The following is a 25187-nucleotide window of genomic DNA, read 5'->3' as shown; positions in this document are numbered from 1 at the left end:
TGAATTCATATTTTGTAGTTGCAATCTATTATATGTATTTAAAAGATGCTCAGTAGACTTTGAAACTAACTTCTACCCATTTCTTTTCCTCCAAACAGCAAGACAACAGAGAAATGTTTCGCAGTGTACGGCACATGATATACGACCTTATCGAGTGGAGATCTCAAATATTGTCTGGGACCCTTCCCCAAGATGAGCTCAAAGAACTGAAAAAGAAAGTGACTGCCAAAATTGATTATGGCAACAGGTTTGTGAACAACATTTTCCAAGTGTCTGTGCTTTAAACTAAGTCAGCTTGTGTAATGCACGTGAGCTGTCAGGGACTCCTTGCAGGGTTCTTTTATTCCTGTATTTATGGAGATGTAGCAGTAGTATATTAACAGTCCTGTTATAGCAAGATAAAAAAGTTGATATAGTGTCTTTAAAGTATAGTACAAATTATCTTATGTACAGTGGAATCCCTCACTTGATGACAGAATCAATTTGATGCTGGTATGAAGTTGTAATTTTTGAGGTCAATTGAAAAGTGCAAGTATCCCATCCATTCGAAGTAGAATTTAAACCCTACTCACTTCTGCGGCATAAGCAGTTGTTGCCTTCTCAACAGACCCCATGCCCTGGGGTCACTAAGCTGTGATGCGATGTTGAAGCATTTGGCTCACAAGCATCATTTAGCTCCTTGTTCCTCTACTTACATAGTAGCCAGCTTGTACCAGAAGATTAACGCACAGATTTAATAAAAGAAAGTATTTAACAGAAGAGAATGGAAATTGTGAAGGAAATATTTACCAAAAAACCCCCAAAAGAGGTCTGGATTTAAGCAAAATCTTTAAATTTTTTTTTTGGTTACACGTTGTGTATACAGTTATGGCTTTCCGTTTTGATTGAAAATGAGAAATCACGTCTTGCTCTTCAGTCAGGAAATTACTTGAAGCGATGTTTTGAATGCTGAGAGACAGCGTTGTAGCACCTGGGGACTGGAAGAGTTTTCAGCAAACCCGTCTTTAAATCCCTTGTGATGTAAATAACTCATCAGATTTCAGCTATTTGTGTTTTATTCCTTAAGAACTGCCAAATTTGCGGTATTTCTGTTCATGCACTTTATCAGCAAAAGTTGTGATTTAAAAAAGAAACTAAAATATCATCAGTAACTGCATTCAGGCAGTAGTTATCATTTATAATCCAAGATATGGACTGTTGTACCTCAGTAGACAATTAACCAGATGTTGTTGATGTTATTTGTTTGGCCACTGTGTTTTACCATCTGTCTCAGGAGTTGGTTAAATTTACTCCGAATAACCTCCAGATGCTGAGCGTTCAAATACAATGGAACATCTTGTGCTGCGCTTTATATTCCTAATGTTCTGATGGACTAATTAAGTGATCAGAACATTCTCTGTGGAGGACAGGAGGGAAGTGGATTTGAACTTCCAAGTAAATAATCACAACTGAAAGATACCATATGTTTCTAATGTAGTCGTACATTCACTTTCGTCTAAAGCATGGATGATGATTTCAGTATCCAGACAGAATGAATTAATTATGCCTTTTATAAATGTTTTCTGGTCTAATCGTATCTGAACTATTCCTGTTTTGCAAAATACTGATTTTTAAATAAGATTTTTTTTCTATAAATACAACAGTTTCACTGCATGTTGGCAAAATAACTGAGGAACTAAAAATGGTCTGATGAACTTGTATTTTTAATGTGTTTGGTTTCTTTTTTTTTTTTTTGAAATTGGGTCAGGTAGTTTTGTTGTTTGTTGTTGTTCACTTGCAAAGATCTGTAACTGGGACACTTAGGAAGAAAAATCACATTTTTTCTAAGGATCATTTGCAAGTTAAAGGATAAAACAAAGAAATTAAATCAAAGGAGTGTTTGCCTCTATTTATTTGACAGTCCGTGCAAACGTTCTTGTCCTGTTGGTGTGTAGCAGGCTGCGTGATTAATCTGTTCTCTGAATTTCGGAGTTCCCTTTCCCTCTGCAGAAGGACTCTGCTGTTGTTCATCCAGGGCTGGTGGTGACAAGTGGCCAGTGGATGTGTCCCCTGCCGTGGCTGCTGCCCAGGGAACAGCAGTGGGGAGGAATGAGATGATTTTGGCTGCTTTTCCTTTTGGTTTCCATGCCGAAACCATTTTCTCCCTAGAAAATTCGTCTGGGAGCTTGGTGTTCCAGGGATGCTTAAGAGAGTTTCCCGATGACTAAATCCAGAGTAGAGCTTAGGAGATGTTTCATCATAAGCCACTGCTGCACTCATCAGCTTGCTTGGGTGATGTTCATCCACCTTTTAATTAATACAGTACAATTAATTGGAGGGATCTTTGTACTGATTCTGGTCAGGGCTTTGTTTAACACCTCCAGGTTTCCCTCTTGTCAGGGAGGGACAAGGAATGATCCTCTAAGAACCCAAAACACGTCTTCTCTGCCACAGCTCCTGTTCTTCTCAGATGATTGAGGGTCATGTCCAAAGGGGACTTAGATAAACCACAAACCTCTGCCTGGCATCAAATACTGCAAGTTTGGTTGGAGCTCGTTGATCAACCATAGTTGAAAACCAAGGTTACAGCAGCTCCATCACGAGAGGTGACTGCAGAGTTAGAAGAAAATAGAGACCATATGTATTGAAGCGGAGGTGAGGACGTCAGTCTTGGGGAAGACAGAAAAGTGCGAGTCAGCCTCAACCTGATTTGTTTTATCCTTGGTTCTGCTGCCAGCACTCTACTGACATGGAAAAATGGGAAAGGACTTTCCTAAAACTGGATTTGGTTGTAGCAGAAACCTTCCTCTCTGTGGAGGATAATCATGGGCATTAACATTCTGCTGATGGAAATCTGGCTTCTGCTTTAAATAAAGGCAAACAACTGATGTCCTCTTTAATCTCATAGGTTTTTGCTAAAACGTGAATGTCTTGCTTTGGAGGAGAATGTGGAGTGGGACAAAATGAACTGACTGGTTTGCGCGTGGTGGGACTGTCGTGGTTGGTGGTTCAAACTGTCAGATGAATCAGAGGAGGAGACAAAGTCTCTTGCAGATTTAGTTGTTTAAGAAATTACTTCCCCAGCTGTTCTGCTGTTTTATTCACATCGATTTCTTCTGTGCTGTGAGAAAAAGCGACTTCCAGCCAGAGGTGGTTGGTGACATGTTCAATTGTTTTATCATGTATCAAATAATATTTTTTTTTTCTGTCGTATGTCAGGTATGCATGACTAATGTTAAACACTTGTCAGGTGATTTTTAAGCATTTATTTGAGCACTGTAAATTCACAAGCATATTTTTTTCTTTGTTTAGAATTCTTGATTTAGATCTCGTTGTTAGAGATGAAGATGGCAATATTTTGGACCCCGAGCAGACCAGCACGATCAGCCTTTTCAGAGCACACGAAATAGCTTCCAAGCAAGTTGAAGAGAGGCTACAGGAGGAAAAAGTAAGATATAATACGCACTGGCACTTTTCCCTTTGGAACATAAGGCTGTAAACTAGGTGACTTACTTCTAGCACTGGTAATGAACAATTTGATACGTTTATGGAGAGTTAGCAGGATTAAACATTTTGTAAGAACTTGTTTTGGGCCGTTTAATTGTCTTTTTCATCCTTTAAAGGTCTTAGTAATAATTTACGGTTAAGATGTACATCAATAAGTCAACTACATTTGTGGGTTAATATCAGGGACTCATATGTAGCAGGTTTGTACGTTTGGTTGTCGTGAGAGTTTATTTTTGAGAATTAAGCAGAATAACGTCCTCACTATATTTGTATGATTTCTGTATGCCAATCCTGAACATTTGTTTGAAATACAAGGAGCAAACTTAAAGACGTTTTCGGACTTGAACAGTCAGCTTCTTTGCAATTCAAATCCTTATTTTGAAGAGGCAGGACATTTCTGTTGTAGGGAGTCCTGCCCACATTGGCAGCAGGTAGCGGAGCATGATATTCCCGAGGAGCTGCTCACGGGTATGTTGGTGCAACTTCATGAGTTGCTGCATCCCGTTGAGTTGCAATGGGCCGTACACACGCAGCCCTTACCGAATGTGGTGTAAAGATACACCAGTTTAAATAGGATTTAAACGATTAAATTTTTACATCCAAAGTTGTTTCTTGTCACTGCCTCAGCCAGTTTCTTGTTGTCCTGGGTGCATAAATCCGAGGGGTGGGTAACCTGCGGAAATATCACTGTTTTCTCTGTCTTTCTGGGCACTCTGTACATGTCAGAAAAACATCAGACAAAGTGAAGAACAAACCTCCTTTTTTTTTTTTTACATTTGTTTAAGGTTTTTTAAATAAATAGAGACACATCTCTCTTGGTTCTGCCCCCTCCCCCCTTTTTCTTTTTTTTTCCTTTTTCCTTATGGTGTGGCACTTCAAGACAGATCCAGAAAACTCCGTCTGTCATAAATCCTAATAAAAACAACGATCACAGGGGTAGACACTCAACAGAAAAACCCTCTTCTTCTGTCTGGAAAGTTTTAGGAAGGTTTTATAGTGGTTGGGCATGTGTTAGGCTAAGTTAAACATAAGTTTCTTCTGTTCTTGAATTACAGTCTCAGAAACAGAATATCGACATCAACCGACAAGCCAAGTTTGCTGCCACTCCTTCATTCGCTTTATTTGTAAATTTAAAAAATGTAGTCTGTAAGATAGGAGAAGATGCTGAAGTGCTGATGTCTCTGTATGATCCACTGGAATCAAAATTTATCAGGTGAGTGTACTCCTGAGTATATTCCCTAATCTGGGCTTGCTCGGTCGTAACAGTTTTGCAGGATGAGCAGGTTTATGAAAGTCAAATTTCTGGGAAGGGCATATGAGAGGGTCATTTGGGAAGCGACGGTGCAGCAGCACTTGGTCATCATGTTCCGCAGAGCGTCAGGCAGGTCCCTTCACCGTGGGCAGGTTTTGGGGTCACGCTGTGCCTGTGGTTCCCCAAAAACTGGGCTCTGATGGGACGTGAACGCACCGGCAAAGCTGCGTGCCCTCGCTTAGCGAGTCTTCTGTAAATCATGAAGTTGATTTTATCTTCTGATGTCAAAGGAAGCTATTTAAACAAAAAGTCCTCTAAACATTGTTGTGTGGGTTTTTGTGTTTCTTTTTTTTTTTTCTTTTCAGTGAAAACTACTTGGTGCGATGGTCAAGCTGCGGACTCCCTAAAGACATAGACAGATTGCACAACCTCCGAGCAGTGTTCACTGTAAGTGTATGCTCAGTTGGAAAATTTTAAAGCACTTGTTTCGTAGCTTGTGAATGAGGAATATCTGTGTGTATACACTGTGGAGTTACCTCTGCAGGTAATGATCCTGGGGAAGGTTCACATGAGACATTTCTCATAAGTGACTGCTCAATATTCTCAACACCTGACTAAAAACAGAGTCGCTCTTTCAAGTTTTAACTTGCTAGAAATGATTTGGCCTCCTAAGCAATTAGTTTACGCAGATGTCAAGTTAAGAAACTCCTTTACTCCTAGAACATTTTGCCCTGGTGTTAGAGGCTAGCATGGCAAAAGCAAATTCTGAGCAGCAAACCTTCTGCCTACTAAAATGGAACTTGAAATTCCATTATTCTGAAGTAATCTGAAGAAACTACTATTTCTAGGACCTGGGCAGCAAAGACCTGAAAAGAGAGAAAATCAGTTTTGTCTGTCAGATCGTGCGAGTGGGCAGGATGGAGCTGAGGGACAACAACACCAGAAAACTGACGTCTGGGCTGCGGCGACCTTTTGGAGTAGCAGGTAACTCTCTGCGCTATATCCGTCTATATCGCATCATATTCTTGCATAGAAAGTTGGGGCTGTGAAACTTCTCTGGGGTTGTATAAACTCAGAATTGTTCCAAATTTAATCGGAGTGATTGCTGTGTTGTAGAACTTATCGTGGCTCCAGGACTTGTGTTGGCTAGAGATGCCAAAGATTATTTACAACGTGATGTTGTTATACAGGAAAATTCTGAAATTGTGCAGTTGGTAACTCCATCCTTCTTCTGAGTCACCGCTGCTTCCAGTCCCCCGGGGTGTTCCCTCAGCACCCCTCTGCCCATGGTGATCCCTTAATTCAGTACACTTTGATTTTGTTTGCAGTAATGGATGTTACTGACATCATTAACGGAAAAGTTGACGATGAGGACAAACAGCACTTCATACCATTTCAACCGTAAGTAGGGAATAGTTTAAAGAATTAAGCAGAAGTGAAAGAATTAAGATCTTTATTTAAAAAAATATTTACAAGTGTTCTGTAGATACTCTGAGGTCAATTTATTTCAGTATGATATTTTACCTTTACTAATAATTACTAGTATTTCTTGGTAATTTCTCATTAGATATAATAGCGATAGCCCTAGAAGCTTTTTATTTTCTAAGTTTTGAGTTTAAAGCATGCATTCTCAGTTTTGCAGCTCTGTTTTCTTTTTGCTTAAAGATATCAGAGTAATAATGTATTAGAGGTGAAGGTCTTAAAATAAATACACTGCTGGTTTAGCTCTGCCCGAGACTGATAGAGACCAGCAGCATTACCAACATCCACTGCAGGTGACTTCTGTGAAATTTTAAATGATAACGTTTACCTTTTTATTGCTAGCAGGTATAATTTCATAGTAGATGCTGCAGTAATTGCAGTATAAACAAAAGCTGAGCATTTGAAGGATGCCTTGACATACCTCCTGCAATATATTCTCATGTTTCAACTGGAGGTGGTGTCCTTTAAAGTACAGACATCCGTGAATTTAATGTATTATCAACAATCAGTTTTGACTTCAAGCCACAAAATCATATTAAGATTATATGGGTTTAATAGCCAGAATTTTTGTGAATATATAGATACATGCAGAGAAAGTGCTTCTAGAAGTAAAAGCTTATTAACAAAAGAGAATGTGTTCCATCCATAGTTCAGATTTTTTTTTTTTTATTGCATGAAATGGGGAAAGGCAGAAGAGATAAGTGAAATGTGCAGAAAATATGAATGCTTAGTTTTCCCTTTGTGTGAAATGTTAGATTGCCATCTGTTCAAAAAGGCAAAACATTATTATCTTAGCTTAATTCCTTGATTAATATACTAATGGGTATTCAGATGGTTTTAAATAATATATATATACTGAAATATTGAAAAAATGTAATCCTAAATTAACTTGCTTTTGGGAAATTGGTTTAATTGCGGAAGCCCTTATGGTTGGAAGGTGCAGGGCTGACGAGGGGATGGCAAGAGCTGCAGGTTCTGTAGGGAGCCGAGCGGGCGCCTTGCGGCTGGAACGGTTTAGTTTGTGTGCAGCAGCGTTGCTGAAGCGGTGGAGAGGGTGTAACGTGGAAATCAGAAGAGCAATTCCATTTGTCAAGGAAAACAGGGTTTTTTAGGGAAGAGTATGTTCCTGATATGTTTATTGTCTGGCAAACAATAGCGAGTTTATATTTTAGTGAATGTGGAAGTATGCAATGAAAATGAATCTTTGTGTATCAAAGTGGATGCTAATGGAACATCTAGTTTTCTGCTCCATTAACACTGATTTATTTTTTTCTGTATATATAAATCAGCTTTTTGAAAAGATGTGCAATGTGATTTTTTTCCTGTACTAAATGAAAACATTCTTCTGAAAAAAGTATATTGCAAAGAATATGCATAATATGAAAACACACGATAAATAGTGGTGTCATTATCTCCAACGTAGACTTAGGCTGTATATATGAGCCACATTTTTCTTCTCATTCCATACTTTGCTTCTGTTGTACCACATGCAATTCTGTTTTCATATCTTTGTTTGTTTGTATTCATTCACTAGCCACCAACACAATGGCTGTCAAAAGCACTTGGCAAGATTGCTTAAACGACACTTAATGCTGCTGTTTATTTATAGTTTCCATCTTTTCATTTATTCATCAAATTTAACAGAATGTTTGGATGATCTTCTTTTCTCCTATGCCACATCTGCGAGATTTACGGTAGCTTTTCCTTCAGGCAGCTTAACCTATAGAATGGCAGAAGTGACCCTGGAGGTGTCGCAGGGCCAGTCTGCTATATATATATTTATATATAAAAGAGAACACTGCCTGCGTAGGTTTTCACTGCTTCACGGGGTTCTCGGGTGGGAGACAATCTTCCCATCCTCACAGTGTCCCTGGGGCCTCTGCATGCGTGTCCCCGACGGGAGAAGTGACAAGGCACGCGTGCCGCCCTTCTCTGCGGTACGTCAGCGTTCTGCTGATTAATGATCTTCCTCTGTCTTTCTCGTTACCTCTCCTGTCCTTTGTCTTGCGTTGACTAATAAATACTCTTTTGTCACAACTACGAAATGATCTTGTGTGTTCCCTTGTTGCTGTGACTTCTGGTTTTCTGTGACCCTTTGTCTCCTGGTGTTGGTCGTCATGTGCATCCTCCAGGCTAGCGTTGGATGACGCCATTCGACACAAGCAGCTGAACATATCATCCCGTTTTTCACCCAGGGTGGCAGGGGAGAATGATTTCCTTCAGACTGTTATAAACAAAGTGATTGCTGCTAAAGAAGTTAACCACAAGGGTCAGGGTACGTACTGTTCTTTATACACATTGCTCTGCCTAAAACTGCTCGGTCGCCTCATTTGCAACATGTGATTGTTTTAATTTTGGAACCAAGGGTGCATAACGTTACCTTGCTCGCTGCTGTTTGCTAATGGAAAATGTGTTTACAGAGTTTGTTCCCCTGCTTCCCTGTCCTTCAGGGTTTATTCTGCTGTTCCCCCCCAGCGTTACCTCCACAGGTTGTTTGTCCTTCCCCTGTGCTGTCCATCACTTGGACATCTTTGTATTTCTGTACTGGAAACGGTGACACAGGGAGTCAGATCTCGTGCCCTTGAGCTGTGGGCTTTGCCCTCCTCATGCTGAAAGACGGAATATTTTCTTCCTTCCCTTCCTTTGCCTTATTTTTCCACTTCACAGCTGTGCTCGCAGCGTTTGGGTCCCTCTCAAGAGGACCAGGGCGTTGATCCCGCCTGAGCTCAGAGGTGGGAAGGATTTTTTTAAATACAACACTTCATAATGTGTCTACCAGCTAAAAAGTGAATTTTCTGATGGCTCAATTATTACTGCACTAGCTTCAATATATTTTTTTTTTTTTTGGAGGGGGATCTGCATGAGTAGACTATTAGGCTAATGCAGAGTTCCTACCTGACACTATGCATGTGTACATCTGTATCACCTGGAGGGGGTATCTGAAAAAAAGACCCAAGGAAAATGATGTCTGGGGTTTTTTTTGGTGTGTTAAAAAAATTAATCAGTACCAAATAAAGGTCTAAAATTATCCATTAGCTAAAAGGAAGATTTAGATCTGCTTCCCCCCCGCCATTTTCACCTGTGACCAACATGTATCAGAAAAGAGAACTTTTCAGTTTCTTTTGATTCATTTCAGCTTCTTTCCCTAAGAAATTGCCCAGGCAAACAGGAAAGGATGGAGAGTTGTTGCTTAGCTGGTCAGTGTAGGTACCGTGACTGTCAAATGAAGTAGCGGCTCCTAGAACCATCTCTGGCAACAAGTCAGCAAATGGCCTTTCATAAGAGATTTTAATAGAAAAGAAAGCTAGCTGCCAAATAGAGACAAAATCAATCTGTAGCTAATAGTGTGTGTAACAGGATAACCCACATTTTGCTTTATAGATGAATATTTGGGGGGTATTTTTTCACAGATTTTAATTTTAGGATTTTCTTTACAAATTGCGTCTGTAATTATTTCATATTAAACTGGGTTGCCAGCCACTTCACCAATAAGACTTGGTTGGGTTTTTTCCCCACCTTGGTATCTATCTTTTTCCTATAACAAATGTCCCTGATGTCAGTTGGCAAGCAGCGGCTTTTTAGTGGCTTTTGCTACTGTAGAGGAAAATGTCAGCCGTGTAAAGCTGATGCTGTAGATTTCTTTGTGCTTGGTGCAGTAAAACCAGCGTATGTGGGTGGTGGAGATGAATCAATTCAGGGTGTGTATGTGCTGTCGGTGCCGTCTTTGGCATCTCCATGTTGGTTGTATTAATAATACTTGAGTTTTTTCCATTCGAATCAGCGTTGCCACTTCTCTTTCTTGTGGAAAAAACCCATTTAATTAGAAAGGACTTGTGAGAGTTCAAAGGATGGATACAAGCTTGAGGCAGTTCTGCTAATGGCTTAATAAGTGTATTTCCACAAGACCTTTTGTGGAAGACTTCAGTGATGAGGGAATTGTAGTTTTGTGAGGACGGCGGATTCTTCTGGGGTCACTTTGCGTTTTCACAGTCCAGACTTCGGTCGGTCCAGCTGATAAGCAAGGCTTTCCTCCTTCTAGTCTACTCTGTGGCCTCGCTAACCTGTTTTTTCTCCTGTTGTATTGAAATTTTTAGACTGTGAATAAAATTTTTGACTTTAGTAAGCCCACGTAAGGGAAGCTACATGTGTGGTTTTGAACACCTACCCAACTCCTCGCTACCAAGATGCTTCTAAATGGTATTGCTGCAAAGTGCACAATACAAAGACCTGAATCCTTATCTTGCACAATTTCCAGTTTATCTCTTTTTTTTTTTTTTTTTTTTTTATTAGCCAGTCAGCTTCCAGGTGAGGATTTTATACCGTTTTCCAGAAAGTTTGATATAACCAGACATAGTTATGTGTGCTGTGCTCATGTTTCTGCTTGACGTGGTGGGGTTTTGAGTGTTTTAAAATACTTCGTCAAGTGTATTTTTTGTAAATGAAAAGCAGTTACCTTAATATATGTTCTTACATTTTAGAATGTATAAAAAAATAAATCTTTAGTAACTAGAATAAACCCCACCAGTTTAATAATTGTGATTTTTTTCACAACAGGTTTGTGGGTGACTTTGAAGCTTCTTCCAGGAGATATTCATCAGATTAGGAAAGAGTTTCCACACTTAGTGGACAGGTCAACAGCTGTCGCTCGCAAAATGGGGTTTCCTGAGATTATTATGCCTGGTAAGCCATTGTGTGAATCAATGCTGCTTGGTTCTATTTTAAGCACCTTTAAATATCTGCATGTATGGAAGCTTTGGAGAAAAAACAAACCAAACCAAACCAAGATGAATTTGAGGTATGGTGTATGTTAGAAATAATGGATTGTCAAAGGATTTTGTCTCATTTAAAATAATACTTTGGTAATAACTGCTGCATAAATAAATAAGACTAACACCTCCCCCCAAAAAAGATGTGAGATCACAGTGACAGTGGAAATTCTCCTTGTTTGCCAGTAAAGAAAAATGTTTGCGAAGTGCACGCTTTGTATTATCTACCTAGCAAGGGCATATGTAAAACTTGTATCTCCTGTGATGAATCCAAACCAGAAAGATTTTTCAGAGGAACAGGCTTGGTTTAGAGATATGCAAGTCTCTTAGGGTTCGTGTTAGACTTGAATAATGTATTTGAAAGGAAGCCATATCGTCTTTTTTTTAGTACATATATTCCATGGATGTTCAGTTGTGGTGTTTACAAAAAAAAAAAACCTAAAAATGTGGCGCTACTCAAAATATAAACTGCCATAAGCAACAGACAATAGAAAAAACTCTGCAGTGTCCTTTTCAGATTGATGGGCTCTGGAGGATTCATTAGATATTGTCAGAATCCATCCCAGCTCCAGCTCTCCCTGTGGTTGTTGGCTGTGCATTTGTCAGATATTTTACTATTAATATACATCCTGTATGGTGTAAGTGCTGCAGCACCTCTGCCTCTTACAATTGTATGTTGGCACGTAAACCATCTGCCTCATGAAATTACTGGAAATCCCCTGTTTCCCCAATTAATTTTCAAAATTTCAATTGAATTGGGGTGTAGTAGAAGAGCTTTATAAGACCTAGAGCTAAATACAAACCTCCTCTGCAACCCCCAAGCCAGCAAAAAACAAACTCCTTCCCGATGTAACAACTTAAACAGACTTCTGTAGGCTGTTAAATATTTTTAAATTGTGAGATATCTGTGTATGGGATAAATTAATGACTGTGGTGAAACTCATCCTTTCAAATTAATAATGAAAGAAGTTGTGGGGGGAAAAAAAAGTGGAACTGAGGTGTTTTTTTGAGTGATATGGTACATACTCTTAATGATGATGTGGTAATTCTTTCAGTCTAGGAATAATGTGTGACTTTGTTATATTCAGCTGATAGTTGATAGTTCAGAATTTGGAAGCCGTAGCACAATTTTAGCTAAACAGCTGTTTTTAGTATTACTGTTAATAGTTCCAAATGTTCAAGATGCTGTGGCCTTTTTGTGTTTTGCCTTGTATATGTGTGATTGCTGTTACTAAAACGTGTTAGTTTCACAAATGAATAAGTATTCTGTGCTTTGCTCTTTCTTTTAGGCGATGTTCGTAATGACATCTACGTAACGTTGGTTCAGGGAGATTTTGACAAAGGCAGTAAAACAACGGCAAAGAATGTAGAAGTAACAGTGTCTGTTTATGATGAGGATGGCAAAAGATTGGAGGTATTAAAGTCTTTGGATTTTTCTCATTTTTATATGTATGTTAAAGCCCTTTCAACATTTTTCTATATTTGTCAACTATTTTTATTTACAACAAAACTTTCTCCCTTGTCATAACTAAATATATCTTGTCATATCAGTGCCTGCACTTTGATACTAATTTCATGAGTAGCTCTGGGCATGAGCTATTGTGTCTTATTTCGACCTACTTCACTGATTTGTTTTGTTTATTTGAAAGAAAAAGTGGAGTTTAAGGTAGAAGAAAAAGTGGAGTTTAAGGTGGACATAAACACTGTCTCTTCTTGTTTGTGTTTTCAAGAGTGTTATTTTTCCTGGCGCTGGTGATGAAGCCATCTCGGAGTACAAGTCTGTAATATATTACCAAGTAAAGCAGCCTCGCTGGTTTGAGACTGTAAAGGTATATAAACTGTTACAATAACTTCTTCTCTGTAGGTTAATATGCAATTAATATAGGTTTCAGTGGAAAGCCTTGAAAAACAAAACTAGGGAAATCCGGTGGTTGCGTTTAGTGGGACAAAAGGGATAGCTCAACTAAGGAAGGCTGGAAAATACATCTGAATTTTATTGCATAATGAATTTTATTTCATCCTTTTGATAAAGACAATGGTTACGGGGGCACTCCAACATCTGTTTGGGAATGGTTTACTCTATTTCCGTGAAGCTGACCTAGAGGAGCAGGATATCAAGCTTAAAATGTAATTGCCGTAGTGTTGAACTCCTCAGTGTTTTGGGATCTGGCTGATTGTGCTTTAAGCTTGCTGGATTTGCTTGGGTAATAACATTTTAGCTTAAATGCTGAGTTTTAATATTGCAGAGGAGGCTGTTAGCTTTATAAATTATATTCTGTCCAGCTGTAGCTGCGAAAATACGGGGATAGAAGAGCACTGCTTCCATCTCTGCATGTTGGTTATAGATGGATCAGAGAGAAGCTTATAGTCTGTGTAGCACGAGTGTTGCATAGACAAGGGATATGTTAAGAATTTTTAATTTCCTGCTGTTGATGATCACGTTCACCTCTACCAGTCAAACCCAAGGGGGCTCATTCAAAAAAGCATCTGAAGTTGCGGGTATTGTTGGGTATCTTAATAGGCTTGCGTCGTTCCTCATCCCTTCCTGGGGAATTTGTGACCTTTCAAGGTCCTCTCTGGCAAAATGAAGCAGGTACTTAATCTTTTTGAAGGCACCAAGCATATTGTTGAAAGGTGTCTAGATCAGATTTGGTAGTGGTCGATGATGTTTGACGATACTGTACTGACTATTTTCCTTCTCTGTCCTCTTTCCCAATACTTGAAGGTCGCAATCCCCATCGAAGATGTGAACCGCAGTCATTTAAGGTTCACATTCCGTCACAGATCATCACAGGACTGTGAGTAATTCAGCCTTTTTGTGATGGTTCTTGTCAGTGTGTGGGGCCAAAATCTGCTGAAACAGGCACAACATTCCTAATCAGGAACTGCCTGTTGTAAGGATAAGTTTTTTGCCTGCTTATTTCATGTTAGCATCTCAGCTTCTTTTTTCCATTGTTTTCCTCACTCTTACCTATCGACATCAAGTTTTTCCTTTCCTGCCCAGTTATTTCTCCAAGTCAAATAAAAGGTCTAGTGGCTGAAGCTTTCAGATGGCAACTGAAAGGGTTGTGGTGTATATAGCAGAGGTAGGTGGGTGGGGAGTAGGAGAGATATTTAATAACCCCACGTGTGAAATGGGAACATGTAAGAGTTTACAGTAGGCTTAGCATCAGTAATTTCAGACTTTCAGCTGTTAAGAAACTTTGTTCCTGGGTCTCAGACTGACTTGTGATTGTTTTGAGGTAATTTTGGTCTGAAAGGTATTTGAGAGTGGTTTTCCTCGACTTTTCCTGTAATGTTGCTGGCAGCTGAGATGCTTTGAGCTGTTGAGCGTCAGATGGACATCTTCCATCTGTCAACGGTTGCTTTGTGGCAAAATTTGGGGATTTGGCTTGGTTGTCCATATAGTGATTACAGGGGCTGTTTCTTGATAGGAAAGACTTTCTAAATCTGCAGCAGCATATTTTCCTGTAGAATAGATGTGTAGACAAAAGCATTAATCAGGTAGTGTCCACTGAATGCATTTTAAGACTCTTCATGTGTACATATCTGTGTAGTATGTAGTACATTACTCCAGAGTGGCTATTTAATTGAAGCTGTATATTTTGCCTATTGATCATTAATAATTACTTAGTTTAGAGAATGATACTTGCCAATGAAAACAATGCACCAAAAATCGGTGTCATCAATGTCAAAATTATGATTGCGTGCTACAAATTCCTAGAGTCGGAAATGTCAGAAATATTTTCAGGATGACTCAAAAATTTAGGATGGCCGTGGTTTAAATAAGAACTAGAGGCTGTGCCTTAGGGCTGCAGGGCTTTCCCACAGGCTCCTTGGGCTATCACAGGTTGATTGCACTTCCCGTCTGGTTTTACTTCTTAACAGACTTTGATTTCTACTTGCCCCGTTGCTTTGTTTTTGCTTAACTTCTGATAATGGATTTTGAAGGACGAGAGCAAACTGAAGGTGTTTTCTAGTTCATGTTGGCTGTAGAGTGGGTTAGCGTTCAGAAACTTGGGCATTTCGTCTGTACTTATGGATCCAGTTCGTGTTTTGGTTCTAATGTTCCCCTCCAAATGATAGAGCCCTGATGAGATCCTCAACGCTGGTCTTTAAATCATTGTTCTAGGTACCAAGCACCGCTATTCTTATAACTCCTAAAACCCTGGATATTATAGATCAAATCTGTCTTTTTTTAAAAAAGTTGCCTTAATCCAGCTCTCTAAAAGAACAGACAGAATATAGAAATATTAAGCATCTTGTTACTGTTGGTATTGTCAGATTCTTGCGTGCATTTATTTTGCCTTTTTTTTTTTTGGTTCTGTCTTGAGTTTAGGAGGCTCTAATTTCTCCTTTTGAGAATTTTTACTACGGACATTCATTTACAGGTTATCCATGTTTTTGAGATTTAGGTGGACTGTCTGTATAAGTATCAAATACTTAATTATGTGTGTGGGGTTTTATTTTGTTTGTTTTTGTAACAGCCAAAGATAAATCTGAGAAGATATTTGCCCTGGCATTTGTGAAGCTCATGAGATACGATGGAACAACTTTGAGGGATGGAGAACATGACCTTATAGTTTACAAGGTAGAATTTTGAGATATTTAGTCTTTCCATAGCAGCTAGCTCAGCTGACTGACTTTTAGTGAACTACTCTTACAGAATTGTCCAGTCAAACGTGTTACAGGCTATTCTGTCAGATCAAGCAACTAAATAGCAAGTAACGTGCGATTTGCATATGTGGCAGATTGATTGTTAAACCTTGAATGTGCTTTGCTGGGGATGTTTTAAGTTCAGAGGCACTTGTTATTGAGTTTTATATGGATTTTCTTCTGTGGGAAAAGTTACTTGTGTAGCCCTTTAAATACTACATCTTAGCAGGTTAGTGCTAAGTTACTGTTGTTAAAGACCTATTGGAGAGGTCCAATTCTGGAGAAAACCTAAGAAAATTCAGTGTAAATAATAAAATTTTAATATTACTAGGGTTTTTTTACTAGCTGTTTGCAACTTGTTTCATTTTCTATTTAAAACACCACCGCAGGCAGAAGCAAAAAAGCTGGAGGATGCCTCGACGTATTTAAGTCTGCCATCCACTAAAATAGAACTGGAGGAAAAGGGACACTCTGCAACAGGGAAGAGCATGCAGAACCTCGGCAGCTGCACCATCAGCAAAGACTCTTTCCAGATTTCTACTCTCGTTTGTTCAACAAAACTTACCCAGAATGGTAAGTTTGTGGAACGGCTGGAGCTGCTTCTCCTCACAGTTGGGTGGGATTGTATGTACTGACTTTCCTTCTCCATCCCCCTCCCTCTGAGTGGATGGTGGGTTGTTTGCCGCGCAGTCTTGGATTAAATCGTCTGGATGCAGCAAAATTATCTACTGACTATGTACTATCCAGCCTTTTCTCTGCCCGTGGGTTTTGTTTTGCTTTAGAGCAGTACATGTTGCTAAGAAAACAGAAGAATCCCGAGTTAAATGGAAACTAGAAAATTTTTTTGCGATATAGTTGAGAATTTTATACTGAAGTACACTGAAAACAGGCTCTGTGGCATTTTAGTTCTCTGTGGGAATGAATAACGGCACTAAGAGGACGAGTTTTCTTTCAAGAGTAGGTAATATCATGGCTCTGCTCCCAAATAAGCTGTTTTATGTTATTTCCGAGGTGGAATATCCATATCTTATGCCTGAAGAAAGCTCTGATGTTTTCTTATGTTGGGCAGAAGGGGTTTGTTGCATGGAGGTCACTCTCCTGTTCACACAGCTTCACATCAACACGGAGTACCAGGAATGGCATTGGCATCTTCTTTTTAAAACTCGCCTTATATACATTTTTCCCGTGTATGTGTCAGCTGGCTGCCTGAAGCCTGTGGGAAGCAGAGCTGATGCCAGCCACCAAAGCAAATATTTCACATTTCCAGCCGGTGCCCTCTGTTTGATTTATTTTTTTTTTTTTTTGTGCTCCGTTGCCATGGAGCGGCCGGTCCCTGGTTCTCCAGAAGCAGACGGGGAGCGTGGGTGGGTCACCAGGACGTGAGTCACATCGGGAGAGGGATCGTTCCGTCGTGACGGGGAAAAAGGGAGCGCTCCGGTGGGCTGGGTCTGTCGGGAGTCGAGGTCGCGGATGAGAAGGCGACAGGGAGTGGGTGGGAATGACGATCGGGTTGTCACGTTAACGAGTTCTCCTCTGTCCAAGGGACAAGTTACCGCTCTGCTACGACTTCGTAGTCAACTCATCATTTTATTGCAGTATTTTTCAGTGGCATCTCTGTTCCAGCACATCCGAGGTGTTTTGTATGCAGAGCACATCGCAGTCACTGCAGCCTGGCGGCCTTACAGCCTAAGAGGGTGTTTAGCAAAAAAAAAAAAAAAAATTGGAAATGATTTTGGAATTTCATAGCAAAGAGGGGATCATAGCTCAACAGTAACAGAGTGGTTCTGGGATTTTGTAGAACGCAGAAACCGTCCTGTGGATTGAGCCGCTTTTTGTGTGTGATACAATCAGTTTGTTGTTGTGTGTGTGGGGTGGCTTTTTTTGTTTGTTTTTCTTGGTCTTTCCCAGTACTTTGTCAGTGGTTCGAAGTATTTCATGGCTGGGCCCAGAAGTTGCGGTGAATGGAGTCAAATCCAGTTGACAGCTGGTCACAGTGTAGTTCCCCAGGGCTCTGTTGGGGCCGGTTCTCTTTAATATCTTCATCTGGAGTCAAAACTTTGAGGAACTAAGGAGATCAGGCTTTCAGAAAACAGTTTAGAAGAATTTTATTTAGTCCTTCAGCACAACTGAAGATGATTCAAAAAAAAATACCAAAGACATGATATGACAAGTTCAGGTGCTACAGTAGCCTAAAAATGGAGATGTTAGTATGGAATTAAAATAAAACAAGTAATAAAGAGTGGGAAATCAAATGCTTAAAGTCAAGAGGGAAGATTACTTCAAGGAATGTGGAAATTTTAATTAGAGTGGAAATATTGTCAAACTTCAGTGACTGGGCTTTGAAAAAAGTTTGGCTATCTCTACAGGGAAACCTTTGCGTAGATACAAGTCGAGGAAAGTGTATAACCAGGAAGCTGGACCATTTGCTTCAAATTGCTAAATAAATGTAAAGGAAAATCTTTATGTGCAGTCAATATAATAATAAATGAGATTAACCCAAATAAAGTTGCTGTTGGCTGCTTGGCCAGGGTAGATATTTGTTCTAACCTTTTGCAATTAAAGATCCTCATTCTGTCTTCCTCTGATATTTTCTTATCACATAAATTTCACTTGACATGGGCTGACTACAGTATTACTAGTTATTAGAGGCTAAAATGGTGTTTTACATTATTTTCCTGTTCTAGTTACTGCATTATTTTACAGCTAGACCCGTTAAAAGAGTAGGAATAACCGACCAGTGGCACTTTAATGCTTGCAGGACCAGAGTGAATGCGCGTTTGGACTGTACACTGTAACTTATTTTTCTCTTTCTGGCGGTTGGACTGCACTGACATTTTCTTTTCACATACGTATATTCATTTGGCATTTGCTGTGTCATCACGCTGAAAGCACACGCGGGTTGGTTTTCTCGGGGCCGTGCTCGATGCCGTTCAGTCCGTGGGCTGGCTTTTGTTTGAATCATTTTCTTTGTCAAGCTGATGCCCTTTGAGAAGTCCGACTGAAACCAAATTCCGTGGTGAGAAGCTGATATAAACACATTCATGAAACACTTTGGATAACTCATGGAGGCATCTTTACTTTGCTTCCAGGAGGAATTTTTCTGTGGATGTTGAGTTTCTAATACTTTGGTTTCAGTCTGTAGACTTTCTGTAGGATGTTTAAAAAATAATTGAGGGCTTGGATTGTTCAAAGCTATAACGTGGTAAAACACTCTTCTGTTCCCAAAGAGATGATGAGAACTGTTGGTTTAAGTGCTGCTCAGAGGGGGATCTGTCCCAAGTAGAACTATGGTCCATTTCACTAGAAATAGTTTTATTTATTGCTTAGAATTAAAGATTTTGGAAAAAGTACAGTAGCTGCTCTGGGTCTCTGCATATAATTTAAAGAATAGACTCTGCAGATACATGTCTTGGTAAACATTTTGTTGGGTGCTTTGAAAGTTCGAATGAAAGAAGTGAGGGGGTATTGGTTGGGAGAAGCTGCCTGTCCTTACTGTTTAAGAGTTACATTGGGCAGAATTCACACAATTTTGACCAAGTTGGGGGATTGGACTGGATGATCTTTCAAGGTCCCTTCCAATCCCTAACATTCTATAATTCTGTGCTATTGGGGGTGAGGAAATGTGCAGTAGTGACGCAGTGGCTAAAATGAAGGTGGACAGTCTTTTAAGTCTCCTATTTGTCTCTCTTTGGGTGCTTCTACTGAGGATGACTTATGGATAATTTGTGCTGAAAACCGACTTTTAATGGGGCAGGGAGAAATTTTTCCCTGATGCTGGCTTGGCCAAGGCAGGATGAGTTTGGGGTTTGCGGGCAATTCAGGTCGCATCTCGACAAACGCTCGTGTGGGTTTAACTTGTTGGTGCTCCGCTGTGGTCGTTAATATTTACTAGTGGGTTTATTTGCGGGGGAACCCCAATTGTGAGCTCCTCGTGAGAAGTTTTCCTTAAAGGAGACTGAAAAATGATGTTGTGGCTCTTCATGACTAATAGAGCGCGAGCTTGCCTTCCATATTCCCTTATTTATCAGTGAATGCTGAAGTGATGTGATCTCAATAGCAGGATGTAGAATTTGGGGACAAGACCATTTGCGGTTTCGTGATCCGGTCTGTACCCCAGCTCTTGCAAGCAGCCGAGCAATTTGGGCGTTCTGAGTTATTAAGCAGACAGCTTTCCACCGAATTAGCTTAGTTTGCAGATGTTTGCCTTGCTTGTGTCTTATTTTCAGTTTATTCGATGAGAGCAAAGAAGCTGGAAACATTAATGCTGGAAGAGTCACGGCCCTGTGGATATAACTGTGTTGGCAGCTGACTAATTTCATTTTGGCATCTTTTTCTAAACACCCAACTGTTGTGTACAACAAATTAAAACCAAGGGATCAGACTTTTCTTGGCCTAGATTTTAATGCTGACATTTCAAAAGCAAGCTGCTGTTTTTTGAAAGCCTCTCAGAGTTCTTTCATGATGAAAATATTTTACTGGGTTTCTGCGGCATCGGAGGCGTTTTAGAAGTATGTTGTTGTCCGGTGAAAATGACTGACCTAAGGAGGTAAACCCATTTGCCCTGAACATAGTTACGGAGTGTGAGTGAAAGTAAATACCCTGCATGATATGATTGTTTTTCTTATTCCCAGTTGATCTCTTGGGACTTCTGAAATGGAGATCCAACACAAACCTGTTGCAGCAGAATTTGAAGCAGCTGATGAAAGTTGATGGTGGTGAAGTGGTCAAGGTAATGAGTTAATTTATTTAAAAATAAATATAGTATCGTGATTTTGCCGAATCCCATATTTTAAGGTATTCATATTTTTATTTTGTTCTGTGCCCAACACCCTCAACCTCCCTGCACATGGTTGCACATCAAATTGTAACCAGGTATCTCTCAGCCTTCAGGATTCTAATGCCCTTCTCCCTGCTCTCAAAGAACATTTCAGATGTTGAGTGCTGCTAAAAGGCATGTAAAATGCAAATTTCTGAAAATGTAGGGTGTTTTTTGAGCATTCTCTTCAGTGAATTTTTATATACAGATACATGAAGGCAAAGGGTGTTTTTCTTTGCAAGATTAAAACATCTTGGAATTCTTACACAGTGATATTAAATGCATTTTTAATATATGGATGCGGAATGCAATCCTGCTGTGTGCTGTGATGTTTTTTAAAAAAACCCAAAACTTATTTCTCCTGAAAATATTGAGTTGAGCCAAGTTATTTACATTTGCCAAGGCCACTGAGCGATTGTGGAGACCTACGGAAAGACAGATTTAGCCGTAGAAAAGAGTAGACTGGGACTTTGTTGAATGTGCTGCAATAAGTCAAATCTAAAAGAGGGTCAAAAGAGGTAATGGACTGGGAGAGAGGACCTGCAGTGTTGTGTTCTTTTCAGTGGATTTTAATTTGGTTAACAGAAGCATAACGAATGCCTCATCTTGAAGTAACTTAAAACATCTGAGAATGCTGATATTATCCTTTATTGGTTGTGGTGAAAGTAGCATCTCATGTGATTTGTTTTTGGGGAAAGTTGTACCTGCTGCTGTTTTCTTGTGGATCATTTGACAGAGAAAAACTCGACACTGATACTCAGGTCTGCCAAGCATTGTCGTAGTTCTGTCACTTGTAATTTCCCCTCTTCTCCAAGTGACACCAGAGTGTGTACAGCAGGTGGATATCGGTGGTTTGAGAAGCATCAGAATGCGGCAGAAATGTTTAAATGAAAGCAATGTGGTGCGAGATGCTCACCCTTCCCTGCGCCTAAAATCATTCTCCCTTCTCCCTGTTGCACAGGGATCTGAGCAGAGCTTCATTTATGCAAAGGACAGAGGAGATTGTGTTTAATATTGCTCTCTTCACCATTTTTATTCTTTTTTTTTTTTTTAGAAGACCACTGTGTTACCCATCTATTACAGCACTGTTCAGAATATCTCTGTAGCCAGCTCTGTTGCGCCTGTGTCATATCTAGTTTGTAACTGTTCCATTCTGTTCTTTCAGCTTTATTTTTGTCCTTTGTGTTTTAAAATAAGATACATGGTACAGTCTATGTATATTAAAAACATGCGATAAAACACAGTCAGAATTTCTGTTAAGCTGTTTCTATTTTTTTTTTTTTAAACTCTAGTAGAATGCCTCTGCTTATTGGTGTTCATTCATAAGTAAAGATCAGCCGAGATACTTATTCTGTGATTGACTGTTTCAATAGCGAATGGAAACTGTAAATGTTATCTCCCTTTAACAGAGGCTCTGGCTCCATTCGTGTGCAGAGTCTATAGGATATGAGAACGTAAACTCAATAGTCTAGAAATTATTCATACTAACTCCCTACCGGAGAAATGTTTTCCTACCACTTTATACCACAAAAGCATCTCTCCTGTATTCTCCTTGCCGTTACATGAAATCCTTGTGAACAGATTTGAAACTTGAACTCTACTAAGTCAATATATGATGCCTAGATGTGAAATGAAGACTCGATGGGTCGTGATGTGGCCTTCTACCCATCCTTTGGTTTTGAAGGGACTTTTCCAGGCAGCGTTTGGGATCTGACAGTGCTGCTTCTCTTCAAACCAAGGCACAAACTTCTCTCAAAGCTCAAAGCCGTTTTTTTATTCTTTTCTCTCTGCCAGCTGCTGGTTAAATATTCTTTATTTGCACGTGTTCTTTAATTGAACAAATGGGACTGTGAGAAGGCTATTGTTTATCTGTATTTTTTTTTTCCTCCCCACTAAATCCTGTAGTGGAATTATGAGCTGGATCTCCCCCAGAACTGAAGTCCCAAATCAGCTGCAAACATTTTGTCTTTTCTATGTTTTTCATCTTCAGATATTAGCCACATGAACTGTGGCTCCACACTCACTTGTTTTGAGGAGGTTTGGCATTCGGCAGCTGCTGAATGGAGGTGAATTCCTGAGACGTGACTCTGGGTTTAGTAGACAGTCCAGGTGAATCACGTTCGATCTAGGAGACCCATTGCATGGATAAAAATTGTTAAGGGGGGAAGGTGGGAGTCAGGCTGGTTTTCCCTTGCTCCCACAGTGTATAGAGCCTCTCTTTGTAGTCGCAGTTTTGGGAATCACATTGGACATTAGGAGATGTTTCTTCCCCCAAGGGCTGTGGGGCATTGGAACAGGCTGCCCAGGGCAGTGCTGGAGTCACCATCCCTGGAGGGGTTGGACAGACGGACGTGAGGTTCTCAGGGACATGGGGCAGTGCCAGGGCTGGGTTATGGTTGGACTCGATGATCTCAAGGGCTTCTTCCAACCAAAATGATTCTGTGATTCTAGGAATCAATTGCTTGCCTTCTGCTTGTTCAGACGTTTTTCCCCAACTATACCTTGTCTCATCTACAAGACAAAACCCATTTTTACTTCATTTGAGACAGATGTGCTGCAACAATCCACGTCGAACCCCTTCTTTCTCAACCAAAACAAACACAAACTGAGGCCACAGTCCATCCCAGTTCTGCCTTGGAGAAGCCCATGTCGTTTTTGTGTCATCTGGTGGAAGGAACCGCTCAGACACAACCCAGTGTCGATAAATCTCAGTATATTGATGAGTATCTCTGGGCCGTGCATGGATTACTTGTCACTAGGAAGAAATACTGTGATTATACCTGTGTAAATCAGCTTTTATCCCTCTGCTTATCTCGAATCCCCTGACACTAATCTGCTTTTCCTTGCACAGATCAGGGTGTCCGACCAAGCAAAGACTCTTCCTCTCTTGCAGAGGTTTTGGGCCGGGGCAGAAGGTTGTTGCTCCGGTTCCCACGCCTGCATGTGTGCTCCCGTTTGACGTTGCAGATCGTGACAGCGATGTGCTGTGTGCTCGTCATTGCTCAGCTCAAAACTGCTGGGGATGACTCGATTTATTTGGCATGAGACTCAGTTGCTTGTCTGGTTTGTGCTCTGAAACATCAGTTTTCAGAAGCTGCATGATCCTGTGAACCGTGTGCTGGAACCAAGTTTTGAAATACATTTTTGTTCTTTCACAAGAATAGATGAAACCCATGTTCAGGTGTACCAGGTGTGGTTGCTGACTACTTTTTTTCTATTCAAGTGATACAGATGTACAGATAATCAACTAAAAAATAATTTGCTGAAAAACAAAAATGTTAAATTTTCCTATTTTGGCTAACTTTTAAAACGTCTTATGAGTGCAAATATGTCTGTAGAAACCCGTGTGAAATCTGTTTTTTTTTTTTTGTTTTTCTGTAAAATGTGATGACTTGTGTATTTATTTGTAGTTTCTTCAAGATACATTGGATGCACTTTTTAACATAATGATGGAGAACTCAGAGAGTGAGACATTTGACACATTAGTGTTTGATGCTTTGGTAAGTTTGCATTGTGGGTGGAGTAGAATATACATACTGTAATGATGAAAAAATAAACTAAACATGGTGTAAATGCTAGAATGAAGTTTACTAGTGAAAAATATCTTGGCTGTTAGTTATTTATTACTTAATTTTAAAGTTATAGTTGACGTTTCAGTTCGACGTGATCAAAAAAGGTTTGGATTACATCATGTCATCCTCCCACAAACCACAGAAGCAATCAAGTCCAGTCATTTCAGTGGATTAGCAGCAGAATTTAGGACAAAAATAGAAAGTTTCTGCTTAGAACAGAAAACTTTGTTAAGAACAAGAAGCCTTCACAGGAAAGGAGAGTATTACTATATTGGGAGGATAATCAAAAGCCAAAGTCTGTGTATTTTTAACGTTATTAATGTGGTTTATCTGAAAATAAAGGTGGTGGTGGGGGGGGGGGTTTTGGTGTGTGGTTTTTTTTTTTTTTTAGCATAATGCAATAATTATGTTGTGCTTTTTTCAGGTATTTATCATTGGACTGATTGCTGACAGGAAATTTCAACATTTTAATCCTGTGTTAGAAACCTACATTAAGAAGCATTTCAGTGCTACATTAGCCTACACGTAAATATTAAAATTTACGTTTTTCTCATGTGTCTTGCATAATTTTTCTGGATAATGTTATTCAGTTACTCGTTTATATAAACGTTTTTCAGGTATTTGCCCCTATTGCTTGGTAGGGTGGGAGGTACTTGAAGAAGACTGGAGACAGTATGTCTTCATCTCTTGAAATAATAGTAAAGAACCATTTGGTCATTTGCGAGGACGAAGTCTTGATTTTGTTGTGTCAAAGGAGGTGATGATTTGATGATCTCAAAAATAGTTTTGTAAGGAAAACATTCATAAGCAGTTCCTGGTCATAGCCGAGAAGGAAACCGTGTCCGTTTCAGACGCTTCAAATAGATGTTGTTTGGTGCACTAAATGTTCTACCTTGTATTATCAGCATTACTGTCACTTTGGGGAGGAAGCAGTGAAGAGCAAAAAAAGCAAAGGTCCATTATTTTTGCTGTCTTAAGTATTTCTTGGCAGGAGTTTTGCTGCTGCTCCAGGCTATTAATGTTGGAGGAAAAATATATAATGGATATCTTTGCAGTGTTGGGAGGAAAACAAACCCAAACTGGGACACCTGCTGTGCACTTTGCTGTTACACGGTCTCTGTTACGTGAACAGAAAATGTTTGAGAAGTATTGATTTA

The 25187-nt window shown here is 39.7% G+C and overlaps 1 protein-coding gene across 2 annotated transcripts in view; it reads left to right on the top strand.

The window, feature by feature from the left end:
- DOCK1 (dedicator of cytokinesis 1) overlaps nucleotides 1–25187 on the top strand; it is a 287412-nt gene that overhangs the window by 33638 nt on the left and 228587 nt on the right. Inside the window, exons 6-21 of one of the 2 annotated variants that reach the window (XM_065639491.1) lie at nucleotides 99–247; nucleotides 3292–3427; nucleotides 4542–4699; nucleotides 5104–5185; nucleotides 5587–5722; nucleotides 6067–6139; nucleotides 8416–8495; nucleotides 10775–10900; nucleotides 12276–12400; nucleotides 12717–12815; nucleotides 13712–13784; nucleotides 15474–15577; nucleotides 16032–16215; nucleotides 20274–20371; nucleotides 23869–23958; nucleotides 24455–24555. In XM_065639491.1, coding sequence (XP_065495563.1) covers nucleotides 99–247; nucleotides 3292–3427; nucleotides 4542–4699; nucleotides 5104–5185; nucleotides 5587–5722; nucleotides 6067–6139; nucleotides 8416–8495; nucleotides 10775–10900; nucleotides 12276–12400; nucleotides 12717–12815; nucleotides 13712–13784; nucleotides 15474–15577; nucleotides 16032–16215; nucleotides 20274–20371; nucleotides 23869–23958; nucleotides 24455–24555 — 1814 coding nt within the window. Of the gene's footprint in view, nucleotides 1–98; nucleotides 248–3291; nucleotides 3428–4541; nucleotides 4700–5103; nucleotides 5186–5586; nucleotides 5723–6066; nucleotides 6140–8352; nucleotides 8496–10774; nucleotides 10901–12275; nucleotides 12401–12716; nucleotides 12816–13711; nucleotides 13785–15473; nucleotides 15578–16031; nucleotides 16216–20273; nucleotides 20372–23868; nucleotides 23959–24454; nucleotides 24556–25187 lie in introns of both variants that reach the window. The other variant, XM_065639490.1, reaches the window with a different exon arrangement.

This window comes from Caloenas nicobarica, chromosome 7 (assembly GCF_036013445.1).
Source record: "Caloenas nicobarica isolate bCalNic1 chromosome 7, bCalNic1.hap1, whole genome shotgun sequence".
Classification (NCBI taxonomy): domain Eukaryota; kingdom Metazoa; phylum Chordata; class Aves; order Columbiformes; family Columbidae; genus Caloenas; species Caloenas nicobarica.
Note: the sequence above shows the minus strand (reverse complement) of the source record. Positions and strands in the feature narration are given on the sequence as shown.